The 18,515-nt window shown below is 36.0% G+C and overlaps 1 protein-coding gene across 1 annotated transcript in view; it reads left to right on the top strand.

The window, feature by feature from the left end:
• Positions 1 to 18,515, top strand: part of P3H2 (prolyl 3-hydroxylase 2) — a 153,288-nt gene that overhangs the window by 107,137 nt on the left and 27,636 nt on the right. The window contains exons 2-3 of the mRNA XM_028505186.2: positions 14,944 to 15,096; positions 16,032 to 16,221. Of these exons, the coding sequence (XP_028360987.1) occupies positions 14,944 to 15,096; positions 16,032 to 16,221 (343 nt within the window). The remainder of the gene's footprint in view (positions 1 to 14,943; positions 15,097 to 16,031; positions 16,222 to 18,515) is intronic.

Here is an 18,515-nt window from a genome sequence, read left to right as displayed (position 1 = left end):
GATTTTTCTAGGCTGTGGTTCAGTTTTAAAAAGGCTCTTCAATTGAATGCAATCCTAATTCTCTTCTGTACTCTTTAGCAGCCGCTTTTCAACTTTAATTTTGGCTTATTCTGGGTGGTGCAGAGAAAAATATTCTTTTATAACTTTTGGAGAGATATGTGTGGGTGTAACTTTTTTATATGCACTTGTCTAACATGTTCTATCCTTTATTTTCCTGCTGCATCAGGAAGATTGGTCTCTTAGTCTTAAGCACAATGAAATTTACCAGAAAAAAATCATTAACTGTGGAATTAAAAAATTAGTTGTAGGTCTCAGCTCTTTTATTAGGGTCCATGTGGCCCTGAGAACAATTTCTTACTTGTCCATCTAATTATAGGAGAGGAGAGAGTCTTATACCAACTGATATCTAAGGACCATTTCAGTCTTTGCACTTTGGGATCACTTATGATGATTTAACAAGTAATGCCATTCTTTTATCAAAGTTAATGCAGTTTACCAAAAGAGCAGGTTGCTATATATATACCAAGAAAGTTGAGTTTCAAAAAGATAATTAGTCTTTTAAGCCATTCTGAAGCAGGAAAGATAATTCTTTGGTCAAAAAAAAAAAGGAAAAATGTAGAATAAAATATCCCATTCATAGAAATTAACTATTGGAGTAGCATATTAAAGATTCTAAAATATTATCATAAGTATGTTTAACTTTTAATATAGCTTGTATCATACTTAATTAACTATAACAACTTCAGTTTTATTAACCTATGACCATCTGGGGAATAAACTTCTTAGCAAGATAAGGGCTAACTATAAACCCAAAGACATTTCCCCCTGTCCCTCTGTGTTGCTCTGAGCAATTTGTAATGATATATAAATGATACACATGGACAACAGTGTGCTGATTGTGGTGAAGAGAGGGATATAAAAAAATAAAAAATATATAAATGAGTATGCTCTCATTCTGGAGTCTTGCTTTCTCTGAGCCAACGATCCCAAGTGTACCTCAAGTGAAGACCTTGCCTAACTCAAGTCAAGATTCTTTACTACTAAAAAGATGTATTCCTTCTCATGCCTTCTCATTGTATCAACATAAACTAGTTCAAAAATGAAATGATTGTTTTTTCCAACCCACAACCACATTTTGGAATCACCTAAAAATATTGATTTACATTGCTGTTTCCATTGTATTCTTAATTGACTGGTTTTGAAATTTTAAGGATATCCTTGACGTTTACATGTCCTTTGGCTAATGCTATGGGCTGAATTGTGTTCCCAGCCCAATTTTATGTTGAATCATTAAATCTCAGTGTAATGGGGATAGTATTTGCAGATGGGGCTTTTGGGAGGTAATTAAGTTTAGATGAGTTTATGAGGATGGGCCCCTCATGGTAGGATTAGTGCCATACAAGAAGAGAAAACAGAGAGCTTGCCCATTCTCTAACATGTGAGTACTCCATGAGAAAATAGTTATATGCAAACCTGGAAGAGAGGTCTTACAAGAACACCATCATGTTGGCATTCTGATCTTTGACACCCAGCCTCTAGAACTGTGGGAAAACAAATATCTGTTATTTAAGCCACTCAGTCTATGGTATTTCATTATGGCAGCCAAAGCTAAGATAATCAGCTTGTTTTTCTTTATGTGAGAGAAAGGATTACAGTGTTTTCCAAGAATTTTGCCTGCTCTACAGTCTACCCTTACTGGTTATTGTAATATATAGTCTATCCTAGAATAATCAGGCCAACCTTTCCACAAGAGGATTATCAAGTTGATAATACACCTACATTTTCATACCATTTTTCCTGCTGAGAAATAAAAAGTATTTCAGACTTCTCGTTCCTGGTTCTGCTTATAAAAAGCTTGGTGTTGTCATTCCATCCTGCCAACAAGTAAAAAGCTAAAAAACTGAAAAACCAATAACCTTTCTAAAATTTACTAAAAGAAGTGAGAACACAGTAGTTAAAACAAAACAAAACAAACCTTTCTGTGGAAAGCAATTTCAAGAGAATTAGAAGACAAGCAACAGGTTAGGAAATAATACCTGCAAAAGACACATTTGAGATACAGAATTGTTACCCAAAACACACAGAGTTCTTACACCAAAAAAAAAAACCCTTAATTAAAAAATGGGTCAAAGCCTTAAAAAGACACCTCATCAAGGAAGACATACAGTTGGTAAATAAGCACATGAAAAAATTCTCCACATCATATATCATCAGGAATTCAAATTAAAGCAATTATATTCCACCCCACATCTATTAGGATTACCAAAATCCAGAATACTGACAGCACCAAATGCTGACAGGGGCATGCAGCGGCAAGATCTCTCATTCGTTGCTGGTGGGAATGCAAAATCATGAGGCTTCTCCAAAAGACAGTGTGATGGTCCCCTACAGATTAAACTGATCTTCCTTACCATCTTGCAGTCTCACTCTTTGGCATTTACCCAAAGGAGTTGAAAACTTATGTTCACAATAACCTGCATATGAATATTTATAGAAAGCTTTATTTGTAATTGCCAAACTTGGAAGCAATGAAGGTGTCCTTCAGTAGGTAAATGGATAAACTGTGGTATATCCAGACAATGGAATGTTTATTTAATGCTAAAAATAAACACTTACTTATTGATGAGCTAGCAAACCATGAAAAGACTTAGAGGGAACTTAAATGCTTATACTGAATGAAAGAAAACAATCTGAAAAGGCAAAATACTGTTTAATTCCAAATATGTGATATTTTGAAAACAGCAAAACTATGGAGAGAGTAAAAAAGATCAGGGAAGAGATGAATAGATAGAGAACAGAGGAATTTTAGGGCATGAAAATTCTCTGTATGACACTAGAATGATATATACCTGTCATTATACATTTCTCCACACCCACAGAATGTACAGTAGCAAGAGTAAAATCAATGAACTTTGGGTGATTATGATGTGCCAATGTAGGTTCCTTAACTCTAACCATTGTACCCACTCCGGTTGAAGATGTTGATAATGGGAGAAGTTATGCCTGTGGGCAGGAGGCATGTTGGAAATGTCTGTTCTTTCTTTTCATTTTTGCTATGAACTTAAAATTGCTCAAAAAAAGTCTTAAAAAGTTTTTGGTCCTGGCCCTGTGGCTCATTTGGTTGGAACATCATCCTGTCACCAAAAGGTTGTGGGATTGATCACCATTCAGGGCACATACCTCAGCTGCAGGTTCAATCTCCAGCCGCGGTGTATACAGGAGGCAACCAATTAACGTTTCTTTTTCACATCCATGTTTCCCTCTCTGTCTCTCTCTCTTCCTCCTTCTCTCTCTAAAATCAATAAAAAATATCCTCAAGTGAGGATTTTTAAAACAAAGTTTTTTTTCAGCTACCTCAAATATTGTAGTTCTTATTTTTTAAATCTTTTTGGAATGAGGTAGTAGACATTTTCATGACTACACTCATACACATGCACACATAGATACATCTGTTTCTCTTTTTCTAAGAATAAAAATCAAACACCTCAGTTTAGTGTTCAAAGGTCTCCATAATCTGGCCCTGTTCAACCTCGTTTTCCATTACTCTGCGATCTAGACCTTCAAAACGAGCCAGGTCAGTCCAATTACTATTCTGTAAAAACATCTGAGTCATTTCTATTTCTCCCTTCTCTGCCTATTCTGCATCTGAGACTCCACATAGTTTATGTTATTGAAGACCCAGTCTCAGTCCCACTTTCTCAATGAGGCCTTCCTTGAGCCTTCTGGGTGTCAACTAATAGTTGTTGGCACCAATTAAATGCCCACAGGAATCACAAATTTGGGATGTGGTGAAAATGAAAACTTTATTCAGTGCAAACACAGCTAAACTGTGCTATGGCAAGCCTGTGAAAACAACATGGCTGTGAAACAGCTCAATTAGGAGATAGCATGGCTGTGAGGCAGTCCTGGGGCCAGTTCTCTTTCTGGCTAGACAGCTCAGCTCTGCACTGCGCTGCTCTGCTTCTCGATGGTCTGCTCTGCTCTGCTCTGTGCTGGTCTGCTTTCCACTGCACTGGTCCTGCTCTGCTCTGCTCCAGGTAGACATTTTATGTGTTTCAGCTCAGTTGGGGAAATGTAGTCTTTGGTCTTTAGAGGAAAGGGAGAGTGAGTTCTGAGAGCAAGGGGACGCTGGCTTATATAGACAATTCCCTGCCCGAGTCTCAGACTGATTGGTCCTCATACAAATTTGGCCTCCAAATCCTCAAAGTTTGATTGGTCCAAAAAGAACTTTCCTAATTGGTGAGAATGGGGATGCTCTGATTAGTGTGTGAAGATGTTAGCTGCACAGCTCCAAATGGATGAGGTAAGCCTCAGTCCTCTTGGTTGAACCAGGTGTCCTGGAACTCCTTTAATAGGGCTGACACAGATGGCAGAAGCACAGTGCAGGCAGGGAATTTCAGTATAGTGGCAGGTAGTTCAGTGCAGGCTTCTCCATGAAGTTTGTGTGAGAGGCCCTCATGTAGAAATGGCTGCTAGGCTCTGCCCTTTCCCCTTCCTTCCTCCCTTCCTTCCTTCCTTCCTTCCTTTTTTCTTTTCTTTTATTTAGATCCCAGTTAGCCATCAGGAGTCCTTCTTAGTAGGTATCTTTTCCCTCAAGGACCACAAAGGTCACTGTGATTTCAAATTTCTCACAATTTCTATAGCACAATGTTGCCTGTTAACCACTCACTCTACATTCTAATTCTGTAGAGCCTAAGTTTTTAAGATTACTAGTTTGTGTATATCTCCTTGTCCTACTGGACCGTATGTCATAAAAGGTCAAGGACCATATTGCAAATATTTTATACCTTCAGAGGGCATCTATCACAATTCTTTCCAGGGCAGAAGTGACCAGCAAACACTTGTTACATGAACCAGATGTGCACACACACACTCACTTCTACTTTGAAATAGTAGATTATAATCCCATATGTATGTTTGTGAATGTTTTAATAAAAGATATATATTACACCCATAGTCTTAACACTAATTTTCTGTGCAAGTCCTTCCTTTACCTGTAAACAAGGTAGAGATACTAGATGATTTAAAGAGGATTTCTAGCCCTGGTTGCTTATGGTTAATGAGGGTTAGTATTCAGAAGACCACTGCAAGTACCACAAAAACTATAAGAATTAGTGCTACGTGATATGTTTAGTAAGTGGATTTTGTCCAAGCTTTAACCTCCGCACAAATTCAGATGGCCTGAAACTTCTTTCCAGTGCAGTCCATTGGCTGAGGTACAAAGAAAATGTTTGGGTTTATATTTAACCTGTGGAGATGGCAGGACTATTTAATTTATAATACAGCCTGAAGGTTATCGCCATGGCTGAATGCTTAAAAAGTGCAGAGGTGATGCTAGAGGACCTTATGAGACTTTGAAAGAACTTTGTCATCAAAACTATCTCTTTAATAAGACCACGTGACCTGTCGGGTTAAGAGTATCCATTAGTCAGCTTGATGGGTTAAATACCTGAAGGGACTTTAGCCTCTTCTCAAAATCGCCTGCAAGGGAGTCTTGAGAGTGAAACTCTCTTTGCCTTGTAGCCATGGTGCATTCCTTTACATGAGCTGAAGTGAATGTTTGGAAATACTTTTTAAAGTAAATCCTCCAACCCTTATAAGAGCAAGAGAGAGTGTATTTCATAGGGAACATGGCATATTTTTACCAAAAAGGTACAAGTGGAAAAGCTTTTGATTTGCTTGTTTACTTTTCTTATATTTCCCACAGTGGAGTGATTGGGTGGAGTGTTAAATTTGTTTCATAAACACAAAATAGGAGACCAAAATAAAAGGGAGATATTAGAAACAGGAATGATAGCATTTTTATCTATATGCTCACTAAGCCTTAAAGTCTTCCCCAAATCATAAATTTTGGCCAGCTATCTCCAGTGTTAACTTAGCACTGTTACAATTTTTAACAAGTCAAGGCCCAATTTTTCTCTTCTTTCCCCTGACCCACATGCCTCCATCTGCAGACTACTAAGGAAAGATGGGGGCTTATGAGAGAAATAGGAGAAAAACCTGCACTTTGGTTCTCAGTTCTCTGGATTCCCACTCCTTCTTGCCTATGACAAGCATTTTATGCCTATCATTTTAGTTTATAAAATAATGTTGCAGACACACAATATAGTTTTGAAATTTTTATATTCTCAAGGTTGGAAAAATCAGTGTTATATCTATATTAAGCTATTACTATGGGGGAGGAAAAGGGGGAAGGATTTTCAGGAACATGTATAAAGGACACAGGACAAAAGCAAAGTGGGGGAGAACCGAGGGTGGGAGGTGGGGATGGCTGGGGTGGCAGGAAGGGTGGGGAGAAAATGGAGCCAACTGTACCTGAATAACAATAAAAAAAGAGAAAAGAATATTTCAGAAGCAGAAAACACAAATCTATAGTTAATTGTCATTTTGCAATCATATTTGACAACTAAATTCAAATGATTGCAACTTTGTAGAATGGGGGTGGGGGTAGGCAATGCTATCTGGCTGCTAATGGCTGCAGAGACATAATTCTGGTAGTCAGTAATTAGGGAGCTGGTTGTTGGCTCTAGAGAAGCAATGGCCAGATAGAACTTTTTTTTAATGGGTCACTAGGGAAAGACAACATTCATCTCCATTTATCATAATGAAAACCAGACAGAAGCAAAGCATGAGTGAATGGTTAGAAAAACAAAATTTGTTTTTGTACCATGAAGTTCATTAGGGCCAACTCAGTCTGTCCCAGCACTAGTTTCTAAGTGAGGTAGGAGTTCATTTTCCAGCTCTTTGAAAATTTTTATAATAGGAACTGAGCAGACACTCAATAAATGACTATTTTTACTAGTAGTATTATGAAGTACTTTGTAAATAATAAAATAATATGCAAGGGTAAATTCTTATTAACCCTTTGTACAAGATCATGGTCCCCAATATGAGGGTCCCAAAGGAGAGGAGTATAGTTCTGAGCTCACAAAGAGTGACCTTGAATTTCTATGTATTTATTTTCAAAATCAGATGCTAATATGATTTTTTTATGAGTTAAAATGATGACTACTGCAGTAGTCTTGGTAAGCTGGCAAAACTGGAGTATGAATTGAGTGACATCTACCTTCCAAAGAAATTTTTGAAGAGAATTAAAGCTGTGGTTTCAAAAACAGTAGCAGGAAACAAATGTCAGACAGGTCTTGGCACAAACGTTCTTTTCGGTAACCATTAGTCAGCCTCTGACACCTCAAGGGAGACTTCTGGACAACACTGAAGAGGTTAAGATGACTGCCTAGTTGTGCTTTCTTACCATGCCCTAATGTTTAGAACCAAAAACAACAGAAACATACCGATAAACCACACGCTCTAATTTCATTTGATCCCTGGCAGCTATGACTTGCCCACATTGCATCCCAAAGATAGTGTTCTCTGCTCCTTGCACAGCAGGCATTCAAGTCTTGGCTGTTTTCTTGTTAGGAAATTAGACATTACCCAGATGGCTTGAAGGATTTTGTCCAATTAAGCACACACTTATTTTCTGGCTGAAACATTGAGGTTTTGTTGTTGTTGTTTTTTTTTCTTTCAAAAACTTCAGGGATTTTTTTTGTTTTGTTTTCAATAGTCTTTAACCTGAAATATCATGTTTTAAAAATTCTGCCTCTTTGCCTTATTTTTTTTCTTACCCAAAAAGAAGGTTTTTATTTAGATAAGACAATTTCTAGCAAATTTAGTTGATAGAATCTCTTGTTCTGCTGTGCTTATAAGGATAACCTCATTTGACAGTGGCTAGTCACCATCAGTGTTTAACCTTAACTTGTAAACATCAGATTAAAACTTCACTAGAGTATTTAGAAAGGGCAGGAAGATATTAACCAGGCTTAGGACCATAAGTAATTGAAGAAAAGAGCGTGAACAGTTTGGCAAGAGAGAGTGCTTTACAAAGATGTATTCTTCCTTTCCAATTTATTCCATAGAGAAAATGTTCCTCTTGAGAAATGTCATTTCCCATCTAAGCCTTACCAAGTAGTGATGTGAAAGCTGTAAATATTTACTTATAACCATGGCTACATCTCAGACTAACATTCCACAAATGCAAAGATAATTTTATTTTCTATATTAGCATGAACGCTGAACCCGTGAATTAATATGGGTTCTTCAAAGCTGGAAATTTCTAAATTTTCTGCATCGAAATATAGGAAAGAATTTACTTACTAGGAGTTTTGTTACTATAAGAATTAGGTTTTTTAGTAAATTGTACCTTTCCTGTCCTACAGGACTTTGAATTACCTTGCTAAAACAATTATTTGTATAGTTAGATTTTTGAAATGGAAACAAACAAAAAAAACAACAACTAAAAAGAGAGGAATATACCAACTTTAATACAACTTATTTCTGAGCTATCTAGTAGTCAAGGCAAAAAGCACAGCATACATATTATATAGTTGTCAATGTCTGGTAAATGAATATTATAAATTTGTTAAGTTGTTTTCCATAACTGAATTATTAAACAATTTAACTCATGTGTCTTTTTGCAAGTTATATTTATAACTTAAAGGATAGTCCCATCACCAGAAATTGTGAAATACAAATGCAAAGTTGTTTTCCATATGGCCATTTTTTCTTTTTAATTACATTAGACATTCAATATTATTTTATATTAGTTTCAGGAATACAGCATAGTGGTTAGACATTTACATAATTTATGAAGTGAAACTCCAATAAGTCTAGTACCCACCACATAGTTATTACAACATCAGTAACTATATTCCCTATGCTATACGTTACACCCTGTGACTACTCTATAACTCCCAATTTGTACTTCTTAATTCATTTACCTTTTCCACCCAGCCACCCTACCCCACACTTTCCATCCGGCAACCATCAATTTGTTCTCTGTATATGAGTCTGTTTCTGTTTTGTTTGTTTATTTTATTCTTTAGATTCCACATATAAGTGAAGTCACATGGTATTTGTCTGGCTTATTATACTTAACATAATACACCTTAAGTTCACCCATGTTGTTGCAAATGGTAAGATTTCATTCTTTTTTATTGCAAAGTAATATTTCATTGTATATACATAGCACTACTTCTTTATCCAATTATCCATTCCTGGGCACTTAAGTTGTTTCCATATCTTGTCTATTGTAAATAATGCTGGTCCTGTGTGCACTTGAAAAAACATATATTCTAGTGCTTTAGGGTAAAATGCTCTAAAAATATCAATTAAATCTGTCTGGTCTAATTTGTCATTTAAGGCCACTGTTTCCTTGTTGATTTTCCATCTGAAAGACTTACCCATTGACTACATTGGGGTGTTAACATCCCCTGCTGTGACTGTATCACACTTGGTCTCTCTCTTTATGTCCATTAATAGTTGCTTTATATATGTAGATGGTCCTGTGTTGGATGCACTAATGTTTATAAGGGTCAAAACCCTTTGTTGGGTTGATCCCTTTGTCATTATGAAATGTCTTCCTCCTTTGTCTCTTATTATCATGTAGCTATTTTTGACCCTCCAAACATTTGACTCCCTTATATAGAAATCTGTAGGACTTTCCTAAAATAAGATTGAATTTTGATTAACTAGTCTGGTGTTTACATTTGGAACACTATAATTTATAGGATTTAGTTTAATCTGGTAGTTCAAACTGCATTCAAATTTTGTTTAAAAATCTGATGGACCTTCATTTTTAGAGTATTTTATAATGTGTGTTTAACTTTATTTTAAGTCAAGAAATTAACTGAGCTGGCAAAAATTTAAGGTAAATTTGAGGATATTACCATGTACTAAAATACCTACAAAAATGTCTGGTGTAATCTTTACTTACAAAACAAAACAAAACAAAACAAAAAAAACCCCTTACTGATCCATAAAAAGAAGACTGAAGTTTTTAGACCATACATTTTTAGCATAAAGTATGTGCTGTAGTCTGGTGGACTGTCTTTCTCTCCAGCCAGCATGTTTATGCTGCTAAGCAGACTTAAAAACTGCTTAGAAAAAAATGCCTTCAGTGTCCACTTGTGTGCTTCACAGAATGAAACCTCATGGAGGGGTAACAACGGTCTGCAGTTGCTAGATTGTGCAATTTAAGAGTCAAGGCAGAAATTAGAGCATTTTGTCAAAATGTAATGCGTGATATTGGATGAATTCCAAATGTTAGGATGAGGAAAATAGAGAAATAATTCCCTTCTTTACTGAAAATGTTGATGCTTCAGTAGAAGAACAGGAATTACTTTGGGCTTGACATTTTACCATGATTGTATAAAAAAGGCTTCAGAAGACAAAAAGTGATCTTAAATATTCTTTTCTCAGAAGTATACAGTGTTCTTTACATGTTTTAATGCTTTAGGATATCTTTTTTCTTTCCTTGCACATGTCTTACAAGCTGTTTTAAATTTCTAACTCAAAGTATTTGGGATTCATATTTCTTCTAATTCAGAAGAGAGGGGATTTGTATATTTTCCCTGAAATGTGTTTGGAAATTTTACAATTGTTTTCTTTTGTGGTATATGTTCATCTTCTGCATTAAGAAACATTGCTATAGCAAGGTTGAGTAGCATGGGAAGGAAGAGAGAGAGGGTAAAAAGGAAGGACTCCCAGAATAGGTCAGAATCTATTCTGTCTCTATTTTTATTTTACAAAGTAAAAATATTATCTCTGACTTGGATTACCGCAGTATTCTCCTGCCTGCTACCAAAGATCTAGTTTCCAAATAGCAGACTGAATTATTACTTAAAAATGTATATCAGATAATGTTTAAAAGTCTTTACTAGTTTTCTCCTACACTTAGAATAACATTCAAACTCTTCACCATTGCCTACAAGGGATTTGTTGTCCTCCAGCTTCTCAAATCTCTCTCCTTAATCTCCGCTCTGCTTTTAAAAAATATCAAGACTTCTTCCACTTCATGTCCATTTTACCTGACATCCTTTTGCCTGGAATGCTCTTCCTCCTGTTCTGCTCATGACTGACTTCTCAGAAATGCAGGTCTCATCTCACACATCCTTCTGCAGAGACATGTTCCTTGACTAATTTACCTAAATGAGTCCTGCTTTCATTCCAACCCCCAGCAGGCTCTTAGAGTATTTTGTTCATTTATTTCTTTGTAGCACTTAGCACAATCTAAAATCATTTTTATCAATGATTTATTTACTTGAGACCTGTCTCCTTGGATGAGACTAAACACCTAGAAAGCAGTGTCTTTGTTTTAGACATGTAGGCATTGTCACTGATTGTCACAGTGTCTGGCACAGATTCTGTGCAAAATAAATATTTGCTGACTTAGGTGAATGAGTTAAACAAAGAATTTGGGTGTGCCCTGGCTGGTGTGGCCCAGTGGATTGAATGCCAGCCTGCTTAGGGGGCGTGCAAGAGGCAACCACACATTGATGTTTCTCTCTATCTCTTTCTCCTTCCCTTTCTCTCTGTCTAAAAATAAATAAATAAAACTATTTTTTAAAAAAGAATCTGGGTGTGACTGAAGTACTGAGCCTATGTGTGTTTTCTTCAGTAGGAGGATGGTAAATTAGAAAACTTCTAGAAATACTTCTAGAACATTTTGGGGGAAAAGTTTGCACGATGACAGATAGAAGGAAGTTATGCTAGAAAGTTAGGGTAAGGGCCAAATCCTGGTGGTTTTGAATGTCACAGTGCATGGTTTCTGGAATCTCCTTTGTGGTCAGTGGATAGCTACTGAAGATTTTTCAGTAGTCTATGTGTACTTCTGAAATGCTCCTTTATTATTAGCCATGGAAAATCATTTGTGTCTCAGAGGAGTCTCATTCACTCACCAGCGGACAGGGTAACTTCTGCATGCCAGCAGGGTGTTGATTTAATCAGCACTCATTTCTTTTCCATGTGGCCTAACTGCCACGTACAGTCGTGGTGCTTCTGGGCTGGCAGGAGAAAATGTTTGCTGCGTTCTTCATGGCTGGAGGTGAAATGAATGACCAGTGCTTCCTGAAGGCATTCCTTACCCCATTTCTCATATATCAGTGGAACAGTGGGCTCCCTTAAAAGTGATACCATCTTATTGTCAAATCATTTCCTTTTCTTCAGTTCTTTATTTTGCAACTTGTTTTTCTAATGCATAGAGTTACCCTCACATTAGAGTTATCCTCTCCTGTGCTTTGTCTTGTTTTGGTCTTAAAAGAAATCCAGTTTGGAGCCTTTAATACAGTTTGCTTTTGTTCGTTTTAATGGAGTAGTTGGTAGATCCTTCCTTAGCTGAAACCTAGTACTTACAAGGTCTTGTACTAATCTCCGGCCAATAATATGGCATTATATGTAGCATACACATGTTCACCTGGACTTTTTCTACCACTTCAGATGTGTGTATCTAATTTCTAAAATGAAGTACAAAGATACAAGCTTCCAGTTAAAGTAATGGTCTGTTTTATAGACTCTGGCAGCCAATACTAGTTTCCTGAACTGGTTCACAATAATTTGAAAGCTTTGGCCAGTTCACGAATAAGTTTTATGGTTTAACTTTAAGTCATGGAATCTTTTTATACTTAGATTGGGGCTGATGGTATTATGTTCAATACCAGGTCATACATAAGGAAAAACCAGTGTGGTACAATTTAAGGAAAAGAACCAGTGTATTTATGTTGTCTGACAGTTTTCAAAAGCTACTGGATCGCATTCCTAGACGGTAATCACTATTGGAAACTTTTGGTGGAATACTGACTTCTGAGATGTACTCAACTTACATCCTTTTAGTACATTATAGCTTACGAAGCACACTCACATGTGATATACTAATATTCCTTTGATTTGTATGTAAAAGATATACTTACTAGAAGTTCTTTTTTTCTTAGACATGTAATAGACATCATCTGTGTATAAAGTAGGAAAAAAAGATAAATAAGTCATATGGTCCCTTTCCTCAGGAAGCTCTACTAGGAGAAACAAGCATATTCAGGCAGATACAATGTATGACAGAATATAAATGCCAGTAGAGGAAAATGGACAATATTGTAATGCTTGACTATAGGTATAGGGTTGAGAAGAATCTCTTAGAGAAGATAGAATTGAAGTTTGCTTTATAGGATATGTTCTATTTCAATAAGAAAAGACCAAGGGGCAAATGACCTCTAAACCAGTGAAATAGCCTGAGCAAAACATGAAGGCAAGAAGATGAAAAACATAAATATTGATTTATGTTCCATCAACTGTAATGGCTGATGCCATGGAACCAGAGTATGTCCCTGCTAATCTGTTTTGTTCATAACTTATAGTTTGACTCCTAACTGGAGGCAGTTTACAACAACCATTAGAACCTTAAGAAGCCTTATCAATTATGTGTCCATGACAGTCATAAACTATACCCATCATTAAGGAGAGCATATTTACATACTTGAAATTGATAGATTATTTATATGTCCTATTCTATTGTTTATTTTATTAAGGTTTTAGTGATTTCTGAAGCACATTCTTATATATATTACACAATTAATTTTTTTCCAAAATCTTATGTGGTAGATGGTGGTGTGGAGATTTTAAGGGTGTTTTTCTTAAAGGAGAAACGAGGCACAAATGCTTAGATGACATTTCCCAGGTTCAGTGGATTAATAAGTGTAGACACACATCCAATTTACAATCTGTTTTTTTCATCTATATCTATATACTTGTTACTTTGTAGACATCCACAAAACTCATGTTTGAGGTGGTATGTGTGATAAATTGAGAAAATTTAAATTAAGAAAGAAACCAGGCCCAATTTTAGTGGTTTGGATAGCAAAAATAATTCTGGGAGCAAACAAATGAGAACAAAGGTAAAAGTGGCAGGGAAAGCTGATTTTAGACCAGTTTTAATGGAAGAAAGGCCAATAGATAAGAATATGAAAATTAAAGGGGTATGTTATGGTATTATTAGACAAAGTTAAGCATGCCAGGTCTTGAAATAGGGAAGTTTATGTTTTCCATGGTGAGGGTTACAATTCTTTGTATACCAGAAGGCAGCAATCACTGAAGACTTTGGGACCTAGTACTTCTTTCTATATCTTACTCACACTTGAGTGGCCAGACTGTCAAAAGCATACTCAGTTGAATCTTATATGCTGTTCCATGATTTTATATTTACTTGTTCAGGGACAATGAGTTTTTATGTTATATTTAAAAACAGATCAAACATTATTTAAATTTACCATGAAAAAGATGACTAATATAAATCATACCAGTTTCTGGATATGGGGCAAATTGATCTATCCACAGACATTCTTTATGACTAAAAGAGAAATGTCTTAAATTGAGTAAATTTAAATTTTATTAAAAAAAATCACTGCATGTCACATAAAGAGCAGTGTATTAAGTGCTTTGGGAGATGATTTATAGTGTCTATGTAGTGATTATTAAAAAGTCTTTTTTTTTTAATTAATGACAATCAGAGTTGTAAGTTTGGAATCAAATACCCTAGTCAAAGGAGTGTGGTAGAACAGTGTCTGTGCTGTATTTAGCATCTTTTATTGGAATAATTTACTCCTTCTAACTTTGTATTTTTCACATTCTAAAGCCTGGAAACAGGTTTTGGTGCAGTGGAAGGTATACCCAGTCCCATCCTATGGAAAGTCATAGTTTTGTTTATACCCCCAGGGTCAGGACTACGGCAAAAGGAATAAGAAGAAATGAAAAGACAGTGAAAGACAAAGATGTTGAAAATATGCATTACAAGTGGCATAGCACTGGCAGCTTCCTATTTGGATTAATTATAAAGCAAAAAGAAGCATTTAGATTCAGTTTCCCAGACACAGACGGCTTAGAAAGTAGTGGGGAGAGAATGAACTTGGAACAAAGTACAGTCTGCATTCTCACTAAAGTTGAAATAGCCACATATCATTTTAAGAGTACTGTTGATTCACCTCCTGGAGGTTGACTATAGTGAATGTGAACTGGACCCCCACGCTGCTACTTTCAAGCCGTAAGACCCTGGCATAGTACTGAGCCTGGCTTAGAAATATTTGTCTTTAATTGATCCTTTTTCTTCTTTTTTATCCATAGCTTAACCAGCTGGAAAAGGCGGTGGAAGCAGCCCACACATTTTTCATGGCCAACCCTGAACACATGGAAATGCAGCAGAACATCGAGAATTACAGAACGATGGCTGGCGTTGAAACATTCCAGTTGGTAGATAGGGAAGCCAAACCACACCTGGTGAGCTCCCGGCCCTCCTGCCAACCATGTGGCGCTAAGTGCTCTTAAGTTTTATTTGATTCAAAGCAGATTTCTATGAATGGATATCACAGATTGGTTCCTGATTTCCAATGCAGTGACATTTTTATACTTTTGGAGTTATTAGATGAAATGTTATAATTATCAGGGTGGAAGTAATTGAGAGACAATGAACATTAATTTAAAAAATCAGTATGACATTGTGAAAAGTAGGATATGATAAAAATATCTGTAACCCTTCCTGAGCTTCAACTCCCCCTCCAGCACTTACTTTACACCTAAAACATGAAGCCAATGTGAATTGTGCAGTTCTCACTGTACTTTTCTAGCTCCAAGTCCAGTGTTTTTTCCATTGTATCAGTACTTTCAAATTCTGTTTGATTTTTTTTAAGCCACATAATTATTTGTTTAAGTGAAATCTTACTTAAAATCATGTTGAAAAGGTTTCTTTTACAATTCAAGATGTCACTATTTTTAACCTGTGCCCTCCAAGAGGATTGAAGAAAATGATAAAAGAGGAAGATTTTAAATGGAAGCCTTTTTTTTTTTTAAACTGAGCCAGGCCTGGAAAATGATTGTCAAGTCCACCCACATCAATCCTCCTGCAGTTTGTTGCATGGCCCTACCTACATTCAGAGGGGTTAGAAAGTATAGTCTTGAGTGTACCCGGGAAGAAAATGACATTGATTGGTGCCATGGTAGTTGGCTCGCCCAGTGAGTCTTTTCTTATGTACAGTTAGCTGAAGCCAGAGCAGTCACACTTTATCTCCCAGTACAACCCTTTTTCATCCGTCCACAGCACAACAGTCCAGTACCCCCCCTACCTAAGTGATCCAGAGTCTGCCTGAACCCTGCTATTCAAGAGCCCTGCGGGTGCTCTTTTTGAAAAAAGAAAATGGTTTTCTGTTTCTTTGCAGGAGAGTTACAGTGCAGGAGTCAAACATTACGAGGTCGACGACTTTGAGCTAGCTATCCAGTACTTTGAACAAGCTCTGAGAGAGTATTACAGTGAAGATGTGGAGTGCCGAGCCCTGTGTGAGGGGCCTCAGAGATTTGAGGAGTATGAGTACTTGGGGTATAAAGCTGGTCTCTATGAAGTCATTGCAGGTAAAGCTTATTTTTCTTTCATTTATTTTATGATTATAGATATACTACATGCAATCTGTAAAAATATTCCAACAATATGCTATAGAAATATATATTATAAGAAATAAAAGATTTTTATATATTTAAATAATCCTACCTCCTACAGATAAATTTAAGTAGTTTAAATTTTAGTAACTATGCTCCCAAACATTTTCATATGTACATCTAAATATTTATGTATTTATTTATGATAATTTTATATTTTATAAAAATAGGACAATACTATAAGTACTGAACATTGGCATATTTTTTGTTTTTGTTTCATTTTATGCTTAACAATATATTGTGGACTTCTTCTCATGTAAGTACACGTAGATCTACCTTATTGTATTTAATGGTTGCATAATGTTCCATTACATATGGGGATGACACAGTTTATTTGACCAGTTCTTTACTGACACATATTAAGGAAGTTGTAATTTATTATTATTGTAAACAATGTAGTAGTGAATCTCTTTTTATGGACTTGTTTAATTATTTAAAAGAGTATTTATTATATGTGGGAATTTAATGTATTACAAAGTAGTATTTAAAATAGTAGGTAATGTGCATTCCACATTAATTGAGGAGATTGGCTAGTTAACTATTTGTGGTGGGAAGTGAATTTTCTGCTGCATATGAAAATATACACATGCATTCTTTTTATATTAATAATTTCAGTGTAAAAAGCTGTTAGAAGAAAATGCACGTAAACATTTGTATAATACTAGGAGAGGCAAAGTTCCTTGCATAACAAAACAAGAAATATGAAGAAAAAGACTTTAATACGACTTATAAACACAAAAGATACAATAAATCAAACTGATTTATAAATGACAAGTGAAAAAATTGCAAAAAACTTACAGAGTTAATTTCTTTAATGTTTAAATAGAACATGTAAATTTTTATTAGTAGTAATTTATTTGTCATTTGCGAGTCATAATAATAACATTTATTTAGCAATTACAATATAGAAAACACTTTACTTCTTTATCTCTTTTAATTCTCTAAATAACTTCTTATGTATATAATAGCTATTGTTATTCATTCTCTTATTTTTTTTTATTTCAACCACTGTTCAAGTACAGTTTTCTCCCCCCTACTCCCGTTCCAGCCCCTCCACCCAACCCTCCCCCCTTCCCCCCATTACCCCCCACCCCTAGTTTTTGTCCATGTGTCCTCCAAATTTGTTCCTGTAATCCCTACCCATTCCCCCCTGAAATTCCCTCTTTTCTCCCCTCTGGCCACTGTCAGACTATCCCCTATTTCAGTGTCTTTGGTTATATTTTGCTAGTTTTTTGTTTTGTTTTGTTTTGTTGTTTAGATTCCTGTTAAAGGTGATATCATGTGGTATTTGTCTTTCATTCTCTTATTTTTTTAAATGAGGAATTCATACCCCGAAAGTTTAAGTAGTGTGATTAAATTGAAACTTGAAATCAAAACGAGGCCTTCCTCACTCTAGAGTTGGTAGTTTAAAGGCCTTTACAACTTAAAACTGGACAAAGGGTAATTTATTCAATAGTAAATGTTTAACAAATAATTGTTGAGTATGCCGTGTGTTCCACATCATAAACATATGAAAAACAGTGATCGACGTCACATGTACTCATAGAAATGCAAATTAATGAAGTCAATATGCTCTCCCCAACTTCCAGCATTTTCTCCCACCATGAAAAGCACCACTCACCTAGTAGCTCAAACCAAACTTCGAGAAGTTGTACATCTTTCAATCTAAAATTTCCCTAACTTCCTGGCCCCCTCTGATTTGTTACCAGACTTGGATTGATATTACCTTCTAATGGCACTGAGCTTTCTGAGTTCTCTCCACCCCTTTCATTAGAATCCTCGTTCAAATCAACAGTGTATTTTAACGAAATCATTATGTCCTCTTCATGTTTTACTCTGTAGGCAGACAGAACAGTCTTCAAAAAAAGTGAGTGTCTGCTCACAAACATGCTGAAAATCCTCCACTGGCTCCCACCGCACGTGGAATAAAACCCAGAACCTTTAACAAGGACTTTTGTGACTGCACACTTATGTGTGGTTTCCTCTTTATCTTTTTTTTTTCCTATTTGTGACCCATTCCAACTATAACTCTTTTAACCCCTTGGATATGCCAAGCTCATTTCCACTTACAGACCTTCAGAATATTCCTTTTCTCTATCACTTGGCTAATGTCCTATCTTGTTCAGTGCTCGGTCCTCAATGCCTAAGTACAGTGATTGGCAAATAGTAGGTTCTTAGTAAATGAATGGGTTAAATGACTGAAGTAGATG

This window comes from Phyllostomus discolor, chromosome 2 (genome assembly GCF_004126475.2).
Source record: "Phyllostomus discolor isolate MPI-MPIP mPhyDis1 chromosome 2, mPhyDis1.pri.v3, whole genome shotgun sequence".
Classification (NCBI taxonomy): domain Eukaryota; kingdom Metazoa; phylum Chordata; class Mammalia; order Chiroptera; family Phyllostomidae; genus Phyllostomus; species Phyllostomus discolor.
This window is presented reverse-complemented; position numbering and strand designations above follow the sequence as displayed.